Source organism: Zeus faber, assembly GCF_960531495.2.
Source record: "Zeus faber genome assembly, chromosome: 13".
In the NCBI taxonomy this organism is placed as follows: Eukaryota; Metazoa; Chordata; class Actinopteri; order Zeiformes; family Zeidae; genus Zeus; species Zeus faber.
Genome location: NC_137198.1, coordinates 16,460,125 through 16,477,893, shown reverse-complemented (window position 1 = coordinate 16,477,893; position 17,769 = coordinate 16,460,125). Strand labels below are relative to the sequence as shown.

Below are 17,769 nucleotides of genomic sequence, written 5' to 3'. Positions count from 1 at the left end.
TTTATTTGTTTTGATTTTACAGTGGTGTGGATTTATCCTGGCAAACAAAACAAAGTCCAATAAATCTATATGTACAATTGAATGGATTCCAAGATTCAAGACACTACTCAAGACAGGGTTTTGAGTAGTGCCACGCAACAAACAACCTTTTAGCACATTCTCCTTCAAAATTCACGTTCTCGCAATGAAACAATTAAAAGCAATTGAATATAACGCAGCAACATCAACAGTTCAAGTGTTCAAACCGTGTTGTCTTTATTTTTATAGGGCTGTTTTTTATTTGTTGTTGTTTTTTTTACCACGGTTGCCTCTGGTACCCATAAAGCAACACAAACTCAAGCGCCCATATAAGGTGGCATCCGGGCTTTAACAACACACTGCCACACAGGACAGACCCAGTTGGGCACCCAATTATTATGTGTAAATAAGAGGCCCTCATTAGGGGGGGATCTGGCCTCAATAGCAAGTGTTGTGAAATTCCACTGTGCGGTCGGTGAGATAAACCATCATCGTCAGCCGTCAGGGACGAACCGAGACCCTCGTTAAGTCAGGGAGAACAGAATTCATTTTGCAAAATATGAGCAAGTTGAAGTGATGCGCTGCATAAACTGGGACGCGGTTGTTTCTCCCCGCACCTCTGCCCGGGGAGTTCTTATACTTTCTCTGAGTTGGGCGTCGTCTTGTGACTACGCCCCCCCCCCCCCCCCCCCCCAGTCACATGACTTACCTGCATATAACGATACGCACGCCCATATAAGGTAATAGGCGGTTAGATTTTCCGCTCGCATTCACAGTCCACATTCCTTTGTGAGCTCAGCGGGTACCCACAGAGCAGATAAGAACACATGGAGCAGTGGGGGTCAGGATGTATCAATTGTTACCTGAGAGAAAGGGGCTTAGAATGTAAGTGACTTCCAACTTCTGGGGTAAAATGGAACGCACTTCAGGTAGAAACAGGAAGCATTTGGCTTTACTTAACCCTTGTATCATGTTTCAATGTTTAACCAATGAATACTGTTTTGGCCAGAATAACCGGTGCTATAAAAGTCACCTCAAAATTGTGAGCTATGAATATTTAACACCCTCAAAAAAGTAATTATTTGAAATGATCATCATGCCACTGACTATCATTACAAACTTGACGAGATATTTTTTTTGATTTGCCGGCGTGTTTTTTTAGTAGCTTACACATATACTCATTCACTATGACCAGCTGCCCCCGGTGGCCTCGACAGGATCAAGAGCTGACGGTCTTCCCTGACTTGCACAGGGGGTTTGTGACCAGGCTATGTTTCCGTTCCATCAGCATGGCCTCTCTTATAACCTGTGTATTTTCTTCTTCTTCATCAGAGGATGATTCGCTATACTCCGAATTATGTTCGACATTGTCCTCAGTTTCGGACGCCTCCTCCTCTATTTCACTGTCATTATCACTGTCTAAGATTAGAGCGAGCGCTTCATTGACTGAAAACCTTTGGCTCATGTTCCTCTTCTGACAATTGCTTGTGACTGACTGAGTAGATGGTGAGTAGGACCTTTTTATGTCAGTGTAGTGCCCTTCTCAGACAGCAATTCATACAACGTAGATCTGCACCTCTCACGTTATGTCTATGAGGCATTGGTCAGCTTTTTGAATACAGCAGCCTACCTGTAGTTCAAATGAAAGGGGGTGGTCTTTATGTTTGTGGTGAGAGCAATGTGCGTATGAGAGAGAGAGAGAGAGAGCGAGAGAGAGGGAGAGACTTTATTTATACTAGGTAGTTCATAAAGACCCATTTTCCTTTGTGCAAAGCATCAAAACGGGATGCAAAGTGCTTATAGACATAAACAAAAACATCAAGATGTCAGTATTCTGTATAGAAGTTAATTCCCCCAAATTAGGCAAAGTCACCTGGCCTTAGGATGGAGCAAGTATGTTAACCAGCCTTTTAGTTATGATAAATACCTAAATTCGGATCAAATCTGTCCAACATAATACAAGGGTTAAGCACATGTTACACATATTGGTAATTTTTCATCACAAAAGACCTCTCTTGTTGACTGAAAATAAACAATTGAGTCGCGAATCACCCAAAAAAACCCCAATAACCTTTTATTTTCGTTTCAGGACCATAACGTTGAAAACAGATATATATATATATTTTTTAAATCTTACCTTCATCATTTTCCGGCTGCCGCTGCTGAAATCTGCACCCGTTTGGTGCGCTCAGCCTCTCTTGTGTCTCCGGCTCACACTTCCCCACCCCTCATTCACAACACATTCTTCTGTCTAGCCCCCTTTGTCGTCACATGGGATCCCGATCACATGGGAGAGGATAAATATTTGTGCAAGAGTTTTACAGATGCAAGGAAGGGAGACAGAGAAATGAAGGAATAAAAAATGTCAGGGTTGGGGGTTGATCATGAAGAAAAATAACGCCACAGATCCCTTGGAATTGTACCAGGAATCCACTTGTCACTACATCCTTAGTGGTGGTTTTTTTTTTAAATTAAAAGTCAAATAAGTTAATATTCTGTATTCATTTTATCAACTAATATGGTCACTTGGTTATCTCCATGTCTGTATTTTTGGATACAGGGTACACCGTGGGAAAGCCTGTTTAGCATCAGTAGCCTAAATTATGTGCAATGTGTTTCGCACCGCTTGAAAAGGACTGAAGGGGCCTTTTATCCACTTTTACACTCACATGTAAACAATCTGCAACCAGGCAGAGGGTCCGGTTTGCCTGGCAACGCCACCAGAGCCTTCAGAGAGGGGAGGCCCCTTCGCACCGAATCCTCCGCCTCAACACAAATGCACCGAGATGGAAAAAAAACTAAATGGCCTTTGAGACGAGAGGCCGCACAGAAGATCGTCAGAAAGTGATGGATTTTGTTTTCACCCGCCTTCAACACCATCCAGCCTCACGCGCTCCCCGGGGAGCCGAGTGCCGGTCTCCAGTTCGACCCGAACGCCGTGGGCTGGACAGTGGAGCTTCTAGTCGACGGGTCTCAGCGGGTTGGAATCAGTGGGTTCCTCTCTGAGCAGCTTGCTTCCTCCAGAACTTCCCCACCATTTCGTCTACGTTTCGTACACACACGTGCGCGTGCAAGTGCGAATAAAAGTGGTGTAGCTTTTAAAAAGATAGGGATATTATTACATTTGGAGAACTAAATGTACTTTAAGACAGACACCAGGTATTGATTTTAAAAAGCTGTCTCCCAGTCCTACATGCACAGTTATAAATCGGACAGGGAAATTGAGATTGTGGACAATACAATTATACGTAAGTATATTTTGAGGCCAACACCGATGCCAGCCACAAGAACAACATTTGTATTTTCTTTGCAGGATGAGATCATTCAACGTAAACATGGTTCACAAAGTACAATGCTGAAGATGCAGTTTCAAGATTTAAGATGTTTATTTGTCACATACATACACATACAAGCATACATATTTGTAGTGAAACGACATTACAATGCACCCGGAGATTATGCACAATAACTAACTAACTGGTCAATAACGAACTGGCACAATAACTAATCAACTAACTAACTAAACTAAATGATTCCTAAAACGCAACCCTAACGCAACACTAAGCCTTAATTCATTAGTAAATAGAATCATCTCAGTCGTAGGACATCAATGCCTATGAGTTTTGGACGGACATGGTGTTGTAAAACGCAAAACAAAATAGTAAAATGTGTGTAATTTACAAGGAGCCTTTGCGCAGGCGACCACAGGCGGCGCCAAGCAGCTTGAATGAGTTCAATGCAATACAAGATTGCATGCATCTCTATCTGAATGACTGATTCTCTGTAATGCCGTCTGATCATAGTTTTACAAACCCAGCCATTAGATGTCTTTGTGTATTTATTTGCTGTTGTGAGAAACTTTAAATAATTCACCTCCTTCCTGCAAATAGGGAGGAGGAGCTCACTGTGGGTGACCATGGAAACCCACTGCAGGGAATTAAAGCTTCGACTAAAAATGCTGTCCTTTTGTCTAGGTTAGTCCTGTCATAAATCCAAATATAAGTTCAAATTCAAGAGATTATTTGTCACATACATAGACATACGGTCATACATACATGCAGTGAAATGTCATTACACCCGGTGATTCAGAACAATAAGCTTTATAAATGTTTTTCTTTGTTTAAATGGACTTCATTTTTATTTTTTCAAACCCTGGAAAGGTGTATAGTGGTCTGTGTTGTGTGTGATAAACAACCTCCTTAGTGATGGCTTTAACCCTCACCCCATCGCTCGTCATAATATCAGGCTTTTAAGTAAGTAGTGCTGTGCCTGTTCAAATCATGCCTGTTCTGAATGGGCTGCGTTGCAGGGGTGGGCGGATCGATACCAATGGTACCGATACCACGTCCCGTTTTGAAGTTCGATTCTAGCGCCAATAGGATCCATACCAAAAAAGGGGTCAGTTTCTCTCAATATATTTGCTTGCTTGGTGGCCTGTGTGGTGAAGGGGAGATCCTTTCCATGAAGCCTGCACAGAGCGGAGCGGCTCGCCGTTCGCTTGTTTAGTCAGAGTTTATTATTATTACATGTAACCGAAGCGCAGCAAATTCGACACTTGCACGTCCTTGGATTCCCAGCAATATACCTGCCAAGTGTGAAGTAGATCGGATGAGCGGCTGTCGAGATAATCGAAGGATATACATACATAGAGAGATTCCTTCCTTGATAGATTCAATCAAAGATTCAAAGATTCAAAATATTTATTCGTCACAAACATACTGCACGGTGTACAGCATGTAGTGAAATGTTTTTAGGCAAACTCTAGAGACTGTGCAGGGCGGAGTATTACAAATAGAAAAAATAAGAAAATAAAAAATAAAGAGAGAATAAAAAATGTACAGTATATGCAGCATTTCAAGTATACCAACAATCAACCACATAAACTATGTATATGTACAAACTATGTACATAGTGCAATGTTTGCTGTGCGACGTTTGAGAACTGCGAGAATGAATATCAGGGAACACCAGGGAATACTGTACAGATGTGTGAGATATACCAACAACAATAACAGACGCTGTGTACATTGTGCAATGTTTGCTGTGCAATGTTTGTGAACTGAGAACAATATCCTAAATAATAAATATCGAGGAATACAAAATAAGATGTGTACAAGTGTTACAGCAGTGAGGTGGACACAGTATTTATGAGGTGAGTCCTAGTTTGTGACAGAGTTCAGTGTTCTTATGGCTTGGGGGAAAGAAGCTCTTTCTGAGTCTCTCTGTTCTGGTCTTGTGGCTGCGGAGGCGTCCGCCTGACCGGATGGTGGTGATCCTTAATCATCCCCTTAGCTCTTGTCCTGCACCGCATGGTGTAGGGCGGTGGGTGTCGTCCCGGTGGTACGAATAAAAAGGTTAACTCAAAATGTTCCAACTCAGCAGCTTTACCTGCCTGCTCAGAATGAGGATGTTATTTTGAATGTTAAAGTTCCTTATAAAAGTCGTTGTTTGCGTCAGCGGTACTGTTAGCCAAGGAAGGTACATCCCCACCGGGTGGCTGGCACAGCAACTGCAGTCCATGATGGCTGCCAACCAAAAGACTAGACTTCCCTCACTCCAGGAGGAGGGATATAGACTTATTAATGGAGGAGACGGAGAGGCTTGGAGGGCAAGAGAAGCAAGGAGAGAAATGTTTGTCAGAAACTGTTTTGAGATATGAATGCGTTAATTCCGTAACTCCTGTTTTTTGTTTTGTGAATGTCCGGTCTGGAAGAACCTAAGTTGTTTTGTCGAAGTAAATATAATCCTTTTGAGTTGGAACCCAAGTTTGCGACCTTTTCCTTCTTGTTCACCCACCCTGCCAGTTAAAAGAGGGAAGATCCCGACCTCCGACGACATTACAATGGTGGAATACACTAAGCCAAGAAAGGGCGGGTGAGAGTAACTTTGGAGCAACTGACACATATTTTTTCAAAATTGAGAACGAGTGAAGACACTATGGAGGAGATAATGAAGATGATGGTGGAGGCCAGCCCGGTCCAAGCAGAGACAAACCGGGCACTATTGGAGGAGCAGAAAAGAGCTAATGCCCTATAGGTGGAGGAGCTTCAGTTGGAGAGAGACCTGCAGCAGGAACCTGCAGCAGGCATCGGCGCTTGGATAAGAGCGAGTGAGTTCATCCCTAAAATGGGGCCCAGCGATGACATTTAAGCATACCTGCACATGTTCTAGGCCACAGCAGTGAGGGAGGGATGGCCGAAGGATCGGTGGGTGGGAATCATCGCCCCAATCATGTCAGGGGAGGCACAGAGGGGCTTTCGGGATTTGGACGCCACGGCTGCCAACAATTATGAGGTGCTGAAAAGGGAGATTCTGAGTAGGATAGGATGCACAAAGTTTGGCAGGGCACAGCAATTCCATACACGGAACTTTAGCCGTGACCAATCCCACCCAGCACAGATGCATGAGCTGATTCGCACAGCTAAAAAGTGGCTGGAACCAGAGGTAAAATCGGCAGCAGCTATAGTGGAGACTATTGCTGTGGATAAATACTTATGGGCCCAACCATATGAGGCAGTATTAGTCTAAGCTCCCTAGCTGCTGCAAGTGCCTTGGTAGGAGCCGTCGTGCAGTACCAAGCTACCACTGAGATGTTCTGCATGAGGTAAAGGGAGCCACCGAATGCCCCAGGGCGTCAAGTAAACCCCCATCCACAAACCCAAAGGCCGGTCCCAAGAACGCTGGTCTTACAATTTGAGCAACAGAGACACTATGGGGGCAAGTCAGAGACCAAAAGGCCCTTGACCAGAGCTAGTAGGCGGTGCTATAACTGTGGGGAAGAGGGTCATATTTCCTGGCATTGTAGTAAACCAGACAAACCCATGCCTACCCTGGAATCCTGGAGATCGCTCGGCAAAACTGTACGCTGATTTAATGGGGTGTACAGAACCCCCGAGCCATGACCTGCCCTGTGAGCCTGAATAATCGAGATATGGAGGCGCTACTGGATTTAGATAGCGTATTTTTGTTTATTCGATGGTCCCTGGTGGAGGGAACAGACTAGCCACAAGAAGAGTCCCAGCCAGTATCCTGTGTCCATGGCGACACAAGGGAATAGCCCATCACTACCTTCAGCAAGCTAATCACAACTCAAGGCAGGTGTAGAGTAAAGGTGGGGGTTCTAGACAGGTTACCAGTCTCACTTTTTATAGGTCGCGATTGCTGCCTCTTCTACAAACTCTGGGGAGAAGCACAGAAGCGAAGGTCTCAGGAAAAATTGGGGTTTAGGGGTAAGAGGAAGGCCAAGAGCCCCAGTCCCAGGTGAAGGGGTCATGGGTAACCTCTCCTTCTGTTCCAGTAAATGCCCTGCTGGGGGATGGGGGGTCAGCAGCGAGAAGCTGGTCCTGCCTCAAAGAGAGAGGAGAAGTCACCCCAGGAGAGCAGCCAGCCGTCATTGGGGAAGGAGGCTAGACCCGCGCACATGCCACCCCCCCCCCCACCTATCAGGCCAGTATGGTACTGCCCAGTAAAATAACCCCAACTGATAAATGTACCAAGAAGTGTCAGGGTGCTAGAGGGGGTAGGTCAAGGAGACATTACAGACTTTTCAGTGAGGAAAGATTTGCTTTACCAGGTGATAAAAGACCAAGATGATATAACTGAACAATTATTGGTGCCTAAGTCCTACCGCCGCATGGCCTTGCAACTGACAAATACAAATCTGCTTGGGGCCCACTTAGGGGTAGATAAAACAAAAGAGAGAGTCCTGCAGAGGTTCTCTTGGTTTGGGAATCCATAAGGAGATTGAAAACTACTGCCTTAGTTGTCCAGAGTGTCAAATGGCCGCTCCTAAGCAGCCATTCAGACACCCCCTGATCCCCTTGCCCATAATCAAGACTCCCTTTGAGAGAATTGGGCTGGACATAGTGTTGTGGAAATTTTCACAGTACACTTCAGAATTTCTACTATTGTACCCAGGTGTGAGATAAATCAATAAAGTACTGAATACACAACAACTTATTGTCTTAGACTAAGTTTATTTTAGATGGTTGCAACCAACAGTGACAGACACAGAGGGGTGCCGCGGAGTATCTAGGCTTTCTGAGGTATTAACAGCATGTTATGTTCGTTCTCTGGATTTTAGAATAGTAAACAAAGTCTCTGGGTTTGATGCGTACCCCATGCCTTTGGTGTTTGGGGCAGGCCCGGTTTATCACCACACTAGACCTCACCAAGGGATATTGGCAAGTACCTCTTTCAACAGATTCCAATTAAAAGACTGTGTTTGCGACAAGCAAGGGACTCTTTCAGTATACCAAACTGCCATTTGGTCTCCATGGGGCACCTGCAACCTCCCAGGGACTGATGAATCGCATTTTGAGGCCTCACCGGGGATATGCAGCCGCTTACCTGGACAGCATAGTGATCTATAGCAGAGAATAGGAGAGTCACTTAGCCAGAGTGCAGAAGGTGCTAGACTCCCTGAGAGGGCCAAGTCTCACAGCCATCCCCACAAATGCTCTTAAGGGTTTTATTGAACCTTTCTACTAAGCTATCAGTTTGAAGGTGGTATACTGATGTCGTGAGTTGTTTAATTTTTGGCAGGGCGCATAGGCCCATGGTGACCTGAGACATGAAAGGAGTCCCATGGTCTGTAAGGATTTCCTTTGGAATCACAACCGGCTACAAAGGAGGAATAGCTCTTTGGCTATATGACTAGCTGTAGCTTTCCTTAGCGGCACTGCCTCCAGACACCTAGTGGCATTGTCTACAAAGACCATAATATACTGATGGCTCCAGCACTCTTTGGCAAAGGCCCGACTATTATTGTGGCAAATTATAGACATTATTTTAGAACTATAGATATTGTTCTAATAATCATAGATACTGATATTACTTTAGATTTATAGATGTTACTTTAACAATCATAGTTAATGCTTTAGGATAACCAACCATGTCAAATACCTCATGTTTTAATACCTACCTCCTCTTTTCTTTCCTCTCTTCATATATCACAGTTTTACACCTTAAGTTAAACTCTGGCAAAGAGATAAGTTCCAGTAAAAGTGAAGGTAAAGTGGCCTTATCAAACCCCAGCAAGCCAAACTGAGGTTAATTCAGGACTGGCCTGGCCCCGCCCCATATCCGGGAGGCAGGTGAAGGCATTTGTTGGCGAGGAGGAGATTTGTTCCTAACTTCTCAGGCCCGATTGCCCCTAAAACAGAGTTGACCCCCAAGAAACATCCCAGGATGGTGACATAGTCCCAGAAGGCAGAGGAGCCCTTCCCCAACCTGAAGATAGCCCTGTGTTCACGGCCCGTCCTGGTGGTCTCTGATTATAATTAAGAGTTTATAGTCCAGGCAGACGCATCTGAGGTGGGTCTTGAGGCGGTTCTTGTCACAAGCCTAAGAGGGCGAGGAGCATCCCATCCTGTACGGTAGCAGAAAATTATTGCCACATGAGAGGAGGTATTCCACACTGGAGAAGGAATGCTTCGCTATTAAATGGGTTCCTGAGGCTCAATGCTATTACCTGCCGGGAAGGAAATTTGCATTGGTGACGTAAATTGCCCCCCTACAGTGGATGGCAAGGAATAGGGAGACTAATGGACGGGTCACTAGATGGTTCCTGAGTCTCCCGGCCTTCAACTTTTCTGTCATTCACAGGTTAAGTTGACAACATTGCAGTGCCGATGCCCTATCTTGGAGGGATATCCTTTGGGCATCGGGGGCCTAAGGGACCTAAGGGAAGGGGGATATGTAATGTCTTCAGAGGGACTGTTGGCCAAGGAAGGTACATCCCTACATGGTGGCTGGCACAGGAATGGCAGTTCATGATGGCTGCCAACCAAATGACTACACTTCCCTCACTCCAGGAGACGGGGGCCCCAGATGAGGGGAATATAGACTGATTACTGGAGGAGACTAAAATGCTTGGGGGGGCAAGAGAAGCAGGAAGAGAAATGTTTGTCAGAAAGTTTTGAGATAAGAATGCGTTCATTCCGTAAACCCTGTTTTTGGTTTTGTGAATGCCCGGTCTTGAAGAATTGAAAGTTGTTTTGTGGAAGTACATATAATATTTTGGAGTTGGAACCCAAGTTTGCAACCTTTGCCTTTATGTTCACCCACCCTGCCAGTTAAAGAGGGAAGATCCCGACCTCAGACGACATAACTATATATGTATATATGTGTACATGTATGTGACATCGGTGGAGATTTTCCTCTTTAAAATGAGATGACATTTCAACTTAGGAGACCAGCTCTTGTTCATGCTTCGAAAGACAGACAGACAGACAGGCAGACAGACACTTTATTCAACCCCCATTAAAAATAGTGATGTATACAGTAGCGCATCATCAGAACAATAAACAACAATAAAATAAACGCAAGACAATAAACCAGTAAACCTCCAAATCAGCAATTATACATGTAAAAGCAGGGAGGTTTGTGTCGTGTACGTCTAGGATCGAACGTGACCATATCATAATGGATATGAACGATAAGAACAATACAAAAGGAGGGAAACGTGCAGTTTTTTTTTTTGCACTTTCTTCCCAAGGCCCCTGACTACAGGACCGCAAAAGAAATACATTACCCGGAGCCCCTCGCGTCGCGCATGCGCCGTGCGTGTGGGGACACGCACGGCGCATGCGCCCCCCCCCCCCCCTCCCCGTCCATGTGTAGGCGAATCACGTGGAGCGGAGCCGTCGCTCGTCATGTCCCTGATGTTGTGCTAGCGGCTTCGGTTTCTGCAATTATTACCGTGTGGTTCGCGCCGTGGTCCGCCGACAGCTCACTCGCTTCGCCGCCCCACGCCCCCTCGCCGAAGAATGAGCGACAACGACGATATCGAAGTCGACAGTGATGTATGTTGTTTATTCGCCTTTACCGGAGAGTTGGCTGTCGAGCGTACCCGTGCGGGCGCTTCCACATAGCCGGCCGAGCTCGGCGAGCGGGGCGAGCCTCGCGGACGTAAATAAACTCCAAATGGAAGGCTCGCCGGGCATTCAAAAAAAAAATCCAAAAAAAATCCACTAATTTCGTTCGCGAGCCGGAGAACATGCCGGGCACTGTGAAGGGACGATATGATGGCAGCTTTGCTAACGTCACGCCAGCTTTTGGGCGCTAAACACGGGTCGAGCTTTAAGAGTCAGAGTAGCGTTAGCATGCTAAGGAGGCGGAGCTAATCCGCGTTTCACTCTAGGTGGTTAAATATTTCCGGATGGATGTGTCGTTTGTTGCTGATCATTTATAATGGCCTGGTGTTTACACGCCATTTCGAGTCTTTCGCGCAAGGTCAGGTCGTTTGGGATCAGCGTGACGTTACCTACCGTCCGGTGTAAAACAGACAGATGGAGGGAGGAATGGACGGATACTTAATTCATCCCCAGATTGCGCTGTTGCAGCGCATATCAAAACAACAACAGACAGTAATAACAAACTAATAAGAATAACAACATTTTACAATATGAAAATCTAAAACAACCTTAATGATTGAAAAAAAAAAAAAAAAAAAAAAAGTTAATTATCCACCAAAAATTGACTAAAAAGTTTCCATCTGCAAAAAAGAAATCGAAAGAAACCTGTATCAACAATTCACTCGCGAAAGGGGAAATTGTGAGAATCGCATGCATGTCTATGATCTGTACGCAAGCGCAATGTGGTTTTTTGTTTTGTGTGTGTAATTTCCCTTAAAGGTCAAAATGAAACCGAAACTTATCATTTGAACACGGTCGCGGATTTTGTTGGTTTTGTTTTTTTTGTGTTCGGTGGCATTTGATTTTTAAACAGTGACGGTTAAGTCTGTCCGTGGAAAACGTCTTATCCCATAATATGAATTAGATGTGTTGTTCACGTAGTTACAATTCCCTACATGCTCCTTATAAGCAGAATTTTAACATCGTCATAATGTTCCGTGTACAACTGAACCCGTGGGACCTTAAGATTCAACCTCTGGAAATTTGGCTGATACGTCCGGATATGCAAGGCTGCGGTCACTCCTAAATAATTTGTCCCTGCCTTCAAATGTGAGAATGTCGAAACACATCAGGCCCCTAATCTGAGCAGATATATCTGCTGGGATGGGATTCCCCTCCCCCATCTGATTAATCTTGATCCGAAGCTTTGTGCCAGCGTTGTGATGTGCCTCTGTCAGGGCGCAGTGACCAGTATACATGAATCCTAAATTGGTGAAGATGTGTAATGTTGAAGGATGCAGGCCTCCATGTTGTACTTGAAGGTCATGAGTATATGACTGTACCTGTCCACATGTTGACAGAACCTGATCTCCCAGTCAGAGTGCGTTTCCTTTTGCAGAGTGCCTTATTTCAGCTATTTCAACCTTTATCCTTTTAATATGAAATAAAGGTGGTAAAATGTGTAAATCAAGTGGTATCTAGCAATTATGTACGATTGAGGAACGGAAATGGCAACCCTCCTCCACTGAAAATAATTACTTATTTGTGCGAATGTGGTTAAACCAGACGTAACGTGTAGTTCTACATATCGCATTCTACAAATGTTATGCACGCAATCAACACATAGTGCACTTGGCGACACTGACCACGTTCATCATCTTGCTTAAGTTGAAGTCCATGTTCATGAAAAAAAAAAATGGAACTGTGATGTGTAACATACTTTTTTAATCCGGCAGGTCAGTCACTCCAAAAAGAGAGAATCTGTAATTTATTATAAACAGTAACTCATTCGAAAATGGCATCCCTATCTGATCGAACGATTCACTTCAAAGTAAACTTGATGATTCATATCACAGAGTTATACAGCTGAACATGACAGCAATTAAAAAAAATATAAAGCACCTTAAATTGACTCAGTTGAAGGCAACGGAGTGGGTGTTTCTACCTTCTACGGGGGAAGAAAAAAATGTCACAAGTGGTCACTGGCAATGCATTTGAACCACATGTCTATGACACAATCTGGATATATCTGGCTAAAAGTAGGGTCTCTTAAAAGCAATTCCCATTCCCAGGTGTGATTGTGGCTGGTTTTAATGTGGAATGGTGGAGAAGAGCTTCCCAAAGAACTCAATTGTTTTGTTAGATAATTCTTTCCTGAAATTAGTTTCCGACTTACATTTTTTTTTTCTCTGCAGCCTCACTAGGAAGTACACAATACATACTTTGATCTTAACACCAGTTAGCTTTAAGTACCAGTTTAAGGACCCACACATTTGTCCTGCCTAGGTTAAACTGCCAGGACAGTCCGGTCTGGTCGCTATTGCTTAATGTAGAATCTGCCTCCACAGGTGAAGTGGCCGCAGGCTGAAGAGCTCAGTTACAGGAGGGGTTTATGAGTTTGAATGTCTGGTCAGGGTGTGTCTGTCTGTGTGCAGTGCAGGTTCTCATGTTTGTGGGTTTGCACACAAACGCGTGTGTGTGTGTGTCATGAAACAAAATTTAGGCAAATTCGAAACTAGATTGTCTTGTTGAATCTTTGGAATCTAAATGAAGGCCTAGGCCAGGATAGACTCCAGCCCTCTGCAACTCTGAATTCAAATAAACAGAAATTGAATTAAACATCATTACTAAAAACAAATACCACAACACAAAGGACAGGGATAATTCCTGTTGGATTTTATGTTAAATAAATAAATAAATAAATTCTGTGTGTCTGTTGGCCCTGCTGTGTTTAATTTGGAACCCCAAAAAAATCGCTACTTGACCAATTTAAATAGCGGTGGAAACCTAGATTGAGTTGTTTTGAAAGTATCTGTCCCCAGTGTTTATGGATTTTGACGGAGGACTGATAGACGTGTTTGCCTTAGGTCTTGGTCGGCGCTCAGGCCAAATGTCACTCACAGCAGGACAATAAGCACTGTCTTTTAACCGTTGAAGCTTGAAGGGTGGCTTTGCCAATTTTATGATGCCAGCAGGGAAAAAATGAAATGAAAGAACAAGCACGGGGCCAAATTTGTCACCTGACACCATGTCATTTTTGCCATAATCCATTTCTGATTTTAAAGGCCGTCAATTTGGAAACCAGCTGTTTGGCCTCGGCTCCAGCTTCCAGAGTCTGCTGGCTGTTCTCACCCAAAGAGCCAAGTCCAACAACTTTTTAATCAGTGTATTTAATCATATGCCAATAATACAAAGAGAGACAAAAAATGGTTTCGACAACGGTAGTTATAAAGTTCCTACCGCGCGAGGGATCAATGGGTCCGTAAGTTTGATTGCATTTTAATTGAGTGCACGTGTTTGTTGAATTTTCTAAATATACCACTTTTTTTTTTTTTTTTTTTTTTTTTGACTTGCAGGCAGACAAGCGAGCACACCACAACGCGCTGGAGCGCAAACGCAGGGACCACATTAAAGACAGCTTTCACAGTTTACGAGACTCTGTTCCTGCCTTACAAGGGGAGAAGGTGAGCAGAAAAGTATTTCAAGTAAAGTATTTTCATTTTTATTCTCCATTTTTTTAAATTTGTTTTCTAATACCATATGTTAAGGCATGACTGAAGACGACAAAACAGCCGTAGACATTATCGGCACTTGACGATGTGGAACATTTTATTGTAGAAAATGGATTATATGACAATTTATTTTAAACCACATTATATTTATCACTACATTCAGCTATACATTTTAAATCGAATGTTTAGGAATTGTACTGTGGCCCATGACATTGAACCAGATTGTAACGGTAAGTAGGGCTGAATGATTTGGAGACAATTGGGTAATTGATTGTTATTTGCATGGCTTTTTTTAAGCTTGGAAATATATATACAAACAACTCTATGTTTACTGAGAAGAGGAAAAGAAAATCCAACAAAGCCGCTTGTTGGCAACAAAGCTCCAGTTTGACCTCCACAGTTAAGTGTGCAGAGGAAGTACTTGTTTCTATTGCCATATTCACCAGCTTGGTGGAATATTTCCCCCCCTCATTTTTAATGGAAACCTCCCATGCTTGTGGTTTCTTCGTACCACGTGCTGCTGCCATACCTAACTGCGCAGTCACCGGTGGAATATTCATTACAGATAATTGATTCGTGTACCAAAAGTGGCCGGGGTGTGTTAAACTTGTTAAAAAAAAAAAAAGTGACACGCGGTAATCCAATCTCCAAAATGCCCACAAACCATGAAATAAAAATGTTGCCTTAATCTCGTTCTGCCTCTGAGACTCTATATTGAAATATCCTCCTCCATTAAACTACTTTGAGTCGTGGCTTCTTTCACTCTGGCGCTCCAGTGTAAGCTCGTGGCGTAGCCTAGATCAGAATCTGCTTTGTTGACATCCGTTTGCCCGTGCCTCACATTTAGTCGCATAACGCACGGTGCGTGGCATACAATTCCACCGCTCTTTCCAGTCGAGGTAAAATCATACTCCTTGAAATTGTGATTACAATGTGAAATCCATAAATCGTTCAGCCCTTATCTTATTTCTTATATCAGACCGAAATTGTGTTTTCCGAATGATACTTCCTTTAATATTTCAGACTCCGTATCGTGTAAGATTTGAGGTCCTATATTTTCATCATAATAAATGTTGTATTGTATTGTGATAGGACAGTGTCTTACTTTCATTATGGTATACCACTGAAAAAATGCTAAAATGTATTTATTGCTAACTCCTAATTGTATGACCATGATTTATGTATGTGACAAAAAATCTCTTGAACTTTATGATTTGAATACACATACCTGTGCTAACTTGATGATTTAAATACACATACCCGTGCTAAGTGTTTTTTGGGGGGGACAGCGTGATGGACAGGGCGTCCTGGCCCCGTGCCTCAACGCTGTCATTTCTGTCGGACAGAGCTCTGTCAAACAAGCCTCCCGAGCACAGATTCTAGACAAAGCCACAGAGTACATCCAGTACATGAGACGAAAAAACCACACTCACCAGCAGGACATCGACGACCTGAAGAAGCAGAATGCACTGCTGGAACAGCAAGGTAAGTATTGTACGTTGCTGCCCGGTTTCCATAGAAACACTGGTTTTGTGGACAGTGTTTTCTTTTTTTTTTCTTTTTTTGGGTCCTTTCCACCTTTTTGGGGTCTCACCTCCCTCTCTTGTGGCGGTTGTGATGCAGTTCGTGCACTGGAGAAGGCCAAGGGGAACACGCAGCTCCAGGCCAACAACTACTCCTCTGACAGCAGCTTGTACACCAACCGCAAGGGCAGCGCCGTGTCGGCCTTTGACGGCGGCTCCGACTCCAGCTCCGAATCGGAGCCGGAGGAGCCGCCCACCAGGAAGAAGCTGCGCGTGGAGCCCAGTTAAACCCCGGCGGACCCTCCAACCAGGCACTCCCACCAGAGACTCTCGTTCACCAGCCCCCCCCCCCCCCCCCCCCCCCCGAAAATAAAAACTCCATCTGCCCAACCGGGCGTCGACCCTCTTGCTTCGGTCTAGGAGACGAGGTGCGACCCCTGTGAGAGAGGTGGCGCCACCACGTCTCAAACGCTTCTTCCCTCCGTCTCTTTCCCCCCTGCCAACATCACGTCATTCCCCCCCTCGTGGCTCAACGACAACTCTTTCCAATCCCCAAAGTGAGGCAGCTCTGCAGTTTTTTGAAGGACTTGGGTGCTTTTTAAAAAAACCTCCATTTAAAAAAAACAAACAAACATTTACAATCCAGTGCGGAGGTGGCGCGGCGTAAAACGATTTAGCGAAGCTACAAAAAAAAAAGAAAGAAAGAAAAAAAAAAAAAAAAAAAAGACCCTGTCTTTGCATTTTATGTTTTGGAAAACCTCTGAAACCCCCGTTGGAGAGTTTTGAGACTTAACAAACCTTTGAGAAATTGTCCTTTAGGAATAGTTTACCTTTATAATGTTTGTACTTTTCCAGAAAATAATTTGAATTTACTTTGGCAAGATGTCACGCAAGATTTACAACCCTCCTGAATCAGTGTAGGTGGCTAAAGTTGTTGTCCTTGAAATGTTTGTGTAATGAAATGAATGCCTATATTTAAAGTGATACAAGGAACTTGATTTCTTATCCCATATTGTAAATCTTTGGTTTTGACTTGAGTAATTTCAGTGGCTATAGGAGGATGAATTGACTTTTTGTTTTAGAGTATTTCTCTTTCAGCGGGTTCAAAAGCTCTTCTCTTCTATTTTTTTATTATTCACAAACCATAAATGTGGAAATCATTTTAAAATAATCCCAAAATGGAAACTGAATGTTACGCGATGCAGTTATGGGCAGTGACCTTTATTTTTGCTAATGGAAGAAGTCTGTGTCAGTGTGTAGTATTTAACACTGTATACTCCTTAATGTTGTAAGTTCTTCAGTTTAAAAAAGCCCTTCCCTACAAATATTTGCCTGCTCTGGGAAGTTTGTTTGTTCTTTTTGCAGAGGTAAATAACTGTGTACGAAATCAATATTTGTTTATTCCTTTCCATGGAAATTACAGGTATGTTGTACATACTGCCAACAATTGTCTTGCAAGTTGAGGCGTACCTTTACTATAAGACTCTAAATAAAACTATTTTATCCTTTGAGATGTTATTGGTGACATATTTTGTATGTGATGGTGATGTCTAATTGATACAAGACACTAAGACTAGTTATGTGTCAACTCATACGAATCAGAAGGCTGTGGCAGCCTTGTTAAACCAGCCATAATAAACCGGGAATAATCCTCGAACCTTCAAAATAAAAGCGTGTTATTAATCTTTTTGGAGTTGGGTGGCTTGATGTAGCTGATAATGGTGGTGATGATCACATGAGAATGGGCAGCGGCCGTTGAGGGACGCACCTTCTCAGCTGTACCGTGAACAGAGGCTGTGCCGTTCAGAGACCTCTCGGTGGGGACGAGGAAGCGGAACGTGTGCCCAGAAAACCTGGCACG

The 17,769-nt window shown here is 43.8% G+C and overlaps 1 protein-coding gene across 4 annotated transcripts; it reads left to right on the top strand.

Annotated features, from left to right (window-relative positions):
• Nucleotides 1–10,666: 10,666 nt before the first annotated feature.
• Nucleotides 10,667–17,593, top strand: LOC307239499 (protein max-like). Of its 4 annotated transcripts, none has more exons than XM_080012905.1 (4): nt 10,667–10,822; nt 14,230–14,337; nt 15,732–15,870; nt 16,009–17,417. In XM_080012905.1, exons 1-4 carry the CDS (start codon nt 10,787–10,789, stop codon nt 16,194–16,196), a joined length of 471 nt encoding a protein of 156 aa, XP_079869031.1. In that variant the 5' UTR covers nt 10,667–10,786; the 3' UTR covers nt 16,197–17,417. The 4 variants fall into 4 exon arrangements, with proteins under 4 accessions (XP_079869031.1, XP_079869029.1, XP_079869030.1 ...); XM_080012903.1 differs by having other exon boundaries at nt 15,675–15,870; XM_080012904.1 differs by having other exon boundaries at nt 14,230–14,358.
• Nucleotides 17,594–17,769: the final 176 nt, after the last annotated feature.

Coding starts and splice junctions, on each gene's coding strand:
- LOC307239499 (XM_080012902.1), top strand. CDS start 10,787: ATGAGCGACAACGACGATATCGAAGTCGACAGTGAT. Junction 10,823..14,229: donor ATATCGAAGTCGACAGTGAT/GTATGTTGTTTA, acceptor TTTGACTTGCAG/GCAGACAAGCGAGCACACCA. Junction 14,338..15,731: donor CTGCCTTACAAGGGGAGAAG/GTGAGCAGAAAA, acceptor TCTGTCGGACAG/AGCTCTGTCAAACAAGCCTC.